This window comes from Meleagris gallopavo, chromosome 8 (assembly GCF_000146605.3).
Source record: "Meleagris gallopavo isolate NT-WF06-2002-E0010 breed Aviagen turkey brand Nicholas breeding stock chromosome 8, Turkey_5.1, whole genome shotgun sequence".
Lineage (NCBI taxonomy): Eukaryota > Metazoa > Chordata > Aves > Galliformes > Phasianidae > Meleagris > Meleagris gallopavo.
In genome coordinates this window covers 21,652,249-21,656,170 of record NC_015018.2, presented here as the reverse complement: position 1 = coordinate 21,656,170, position 3,922 = coordinate 21,652,249, and the positions used below count along the sequence as shown (strand labels likewise).

At 60.4% G+C, this 3,922-nt stretch overlaps 1 protein-coding gene across 2 annotated transcripts in view; it reads left to right on the top strand.

Moving 5' to 3' along the window:
* Positions 1-1,381: 1,381 nt before the first annotated feature.
* GOLGA7B (golgin A7 family member B) overlaps positions 1,382-3,922 on the top strand; it is a 4,928-nt gene continuing 2,387 nt past the window's right edge. The window contains exons 1-2 of one of the 2 annotated variants that reach the window (XM_019617732.2): positions 1,535-1,615; positions 3,237-3,282. In XM_019617732.2, the coding sequence (XP_019473277.1) occupies positions 3,250-3,282 (33 nt within the window). In that variant the 5' untranslated portion in view covers positions 1,535-1,615; positions 3,237-3,249. Of the gene's footprint in view, positions 1,616-3,236; positions 3,283-3,922 lie in introns of both variants that reach the window. The other variant, XM_019617731.2, reaches the window with a different exon arrangement.

Genomic DNA, 3,922 nt, shown 5'->3' with positions numbered 1-3,922 from the left:
ACGCCAGGCCGCCCGCTGTGCTCCCGCCCTCCCTCCCTCCCTTGCACCGCAGGGTGGGTGCACAGGGATGCTCCGCATCCCTCTCATGTCACGCACTCGGGAAGGGACGGTGCACCTCACTACTCACCAACACCCCATCCTGACTGGGGACAGGAGACACTGGTTCCAACCCCTGTGTCTCCCTTGGAGTAGGGTTATGGGGATCACCCCAAGGCTACATAGTGCACTTGAGCCCAGTGCCACCTGCAGTCTCCGCTCTGTCCCTTGCCTCAGAGCTGGTTTTTGTGTCACCCTGCATCATCCTGGGGCACCCCAACTACTTGCTCACCATTGAGATGGAATGATAGAGCTGGGAGGGACACTCAGGCCCTTTCCCTGGTGCCTGAGGCATGGGAAGAACCAGAGCCTTCTTGAGACCTGCCCAGTCCACATTCCCTCTTCTCCTTGGAGACAGGCCAGGGGTACCGGGATGAGGACCCCATTAGAAACCCATTTGTCTGCAGGGGTTATCTGGAACACCCCCTCCCATTGCAGCAATCGATGTCCCGACCTGGTCAGCACTCCCGCGCTTCCCCCAGCTCCTGATTGCCGGATAAGGTTGCTCAGTTAATGGCCAATAGAGCAAACAGCCTGGTGTGAGCTGTGATAGCAGCTGCCCTTTGCACCGGGCAGGGGGCAGGGACCACCCCGCAGATCCATCAGGAGCTGTCTGCCACAGGGCTGTGCAAAAACCTCACACACCAAGCTTATGCCTGCAGCCTGTTTGTCCTGCCTGTGCCCTGGATTTATGGTGCCCAGGGATGCACGGTGCCAAAGGATGCCCAGAGCTCAGGGATACTTGGTGCCCAGGGATGCTCAGTGCTCAGGGATGCTCAATGCCACCCCAGGATCTGATTTCACCTCCCCTGGGCCAAGCCCCAGAGATGGCACTGCTAATGTATAACTGCCGGGGAGCATGATAAGATAGAGCCACCTGTTATCAGGACTGCCCGGTAGCAGGAGGGAGGCATTGGGCTGCCAGAGAAGCAGAGAGATTGCCTGGAGAAAAATGCTGATAGAAAAGAGCTAACCCATGATGGATGAGCTGGGACAAGGCAGCTCGGCTAATTGCAATGGGCTTATGCTCGGAAGGGGCCAGGGAGCGGGAGCTCCAAGGGCGGGGGTGATGGGGGCAGAGGGAGCCTGTGGGATACTCACAAGGTGCCCAGGTGTGATGCTGAGTACGCCTCGCTCTGAGCCCTGGCGGGTAGGGTCAGGGAGTGAGGGGCTCCCTGCCAACTGCTGGGCCACTATCTGTCACGATATCTTCATTAGAGCCACTGAGCCACTTCCTGGAAGCAGGGCTGGGGGCAGCAGTACATGCGTCCTTTTCCTGCCAGGTGTCCTCTGCCCAGGAGTCCTTTCTGCACTCCTCTTGCACTTGTTCCCATGTCCCCATCCAGCACCCACGCAGTGGGCTGAAGGACAGACACTTGTGCCTGTCACTCTGAGCAGCCCGGCCACCAGCCCTGCCACCGCCTGTGTCACACTTCACGGCACTGAGACCCAGACTGGGACCATGGGGGCTGGTCCCTCTTCGGTGGAGACCTCGGAGATGGCCAGCCCTGGGGACACGGTAAGGGGACATGCCCTGCTAGGGGCTGCTCCGCTTTTCCATAGAAGCGCTGGCAGGGGCTGTGCAAGGGGCTGCGAGGCACAAGGACTAACACTGGTGCAAGGCTCTGGCTCTGCTGCAGGAGGGCAAATCCTGCTGCCGTGGGAAGCGGAGCATGGGCACAATGCTGTGGTGTCCGGTCTCTCAGACCCTATCCTTGGCACTTCCAGAGTCAGTGCCGTATGTTCCTTGCACTCAGTTTGCCCCACAGCGAGGTGCAGGAGGAAGGAGAGGGCAGGAGGGGGGCACAATGGGGCCAAGACCCTGGGATTGCAGACTTCCAGGGCGGGCAGAAGGCAGTGGTGACCACGCACTTGCCCTGCGCCCACACACACTCCCACTTGTCTCACAGCCCCAGGAATGCAGCTGGCAGTGCTCCGGGCACAGCTGTGGGGCCGCAGCCACCCTGGCTTCCTCCCAGCCCCTCGGCAGCTCTGCCCTTGCTCATAAATCCTGTGAGCACACAGAGCCACTGTGTGCTGCCTGCCTGCCCCCAGCCCTATGCAGTGCAGGGATGGGGCATGGCCCATATGGGGACTCCTTTGCATGAGGATGGCATGCATGGGGACATGGGGACCTCTTGGCAGTGCTGCTCCCCGCACTTCATTGAACAGTTCTGTGAGGACAGCAGCGTGCTCACCTCAGGCTGTGGGCAATTTGGGGCAGTGTCCCACGGCCTGTGATGCCCGTGGGGCAGAGGCAGTGCTTGGGTGCCTGGATTTGGTGTGGGAAACATCCTCCCATGCTGATACATGCACACCTGCTGTCTCCCTGGAAAGGTTATCGCCGCTTCCCCACCACATCCCAAATGTCACCATTGTCCTCAATGGGGCAGTGAGCTCATTCTCCCCCGCCATTAATTAAAGCCCCCCCAGCACTGTGTGAAGCAGCTGCCAAGGCTGGCACTGCCTTGCTCCCTTTGAAGCAGAGCTGCTGACAGTCCCTATGAGAAGGGGGCACGGGTCTCCTCCCGCTGTATGAGGGCTGGACCCATTCTGGGGCAGGGTTGCTGAGGGGGTGACAAACATGGGCTGTGTGGAACTGACCCCAAAGCAAGGGTTTTTTGCTGCTATTGGAGCAAGAGCAGCATTAGGGTAGTGGAACTGGGGCATGACTGTGGGGCAACTCACCTAGGTGTAGAGAATAATGGGAATAAAGGCAGCTCCTGCCACAGCCATGTGAGCAGTGCCTCTGCTGCCAGGGAACCTAAAAATAGTCCCCCAGGCTCAGCAGATGGAGAAGGGCCATCTGGTTACAGCTGAGAAGCCCACGATGGGGAATCTGGCAGGGGATCTGGCAGGGCCTGGGGGGGCTGGGGCAGAGCAGTGGGGCCAGGGGCTGTGTGGGGGGGGAGCCCACAAGAAAGGCCCAGCATGGAGCCCCAAGGGGACATCCAGTGTCACAGCTCCAGGGGACAGCCACCAGCCATGGCCCCTTCCCAACCAACCCAGCTCCCACAGGGGGAACACACGTGGGCACAGCCCAGAGGATGCACACAGGGGTGTCAGGGAGAGCTGTGCTCCCCACAGCTGCTCTCGGCCCCTCTCCACTGCTTGGGAGAGTGAACCTCATCTCTCCACAGGCGAGACATTGCCATGGCAACTGGCACGGCCACTGCCAGGCAGGAGGTGAGTGGTGACGCGGTGTGACATTCGGTGTGAGAGAGGGACATGGGTGTGGGGGCATCTTGGGACACACCTGGGTATGCACATATCCCTGCAGGGATGCACATATCCCCAGGTGTGGATATCTGCAACTCCAAATGTAGATCTGTGCATCCCCAGACGTGCGTGCACTGTGCTGAGGCTCTGTACCCACTGCTTGTTGCTTTTTTTGCCGGTGTTCCTATAGGTGCAGAGGAAGGGCTTGCTGTCCTTCCACCCTGCATGGGCCCTGTGCCACCACACATCAACCCCTCCCCTGCTATGCCCTCCTCCTCTAGGGAGAACGTCTGTTTTCTCCCCGTTTGCCATTTCTCTGCCTCTAATTGAGCTGTCAATGGGCAGAGATTACAGGGAATCTGTTAGCACTCCTCTCTGATGTCTGCCTGCGCTGTGCTCGCGGCACCCGCTCTGCAGCTGCAAATTCTGCACGAGCAGCACTCAGCCACGTACCCGGGCAGGGCGGGCTGCCAGCCCCACGGCCAGCCTCCCCAGTACCCCCGTGTCCTTCCCATGGGGTGTAGCCTCCCATCACCCCCGTGCCTTCCACGCTGCAGCACCCCCGGGCAGCCAATTCCCAGCCACCCCCACAGCCGCCCCCGATCGG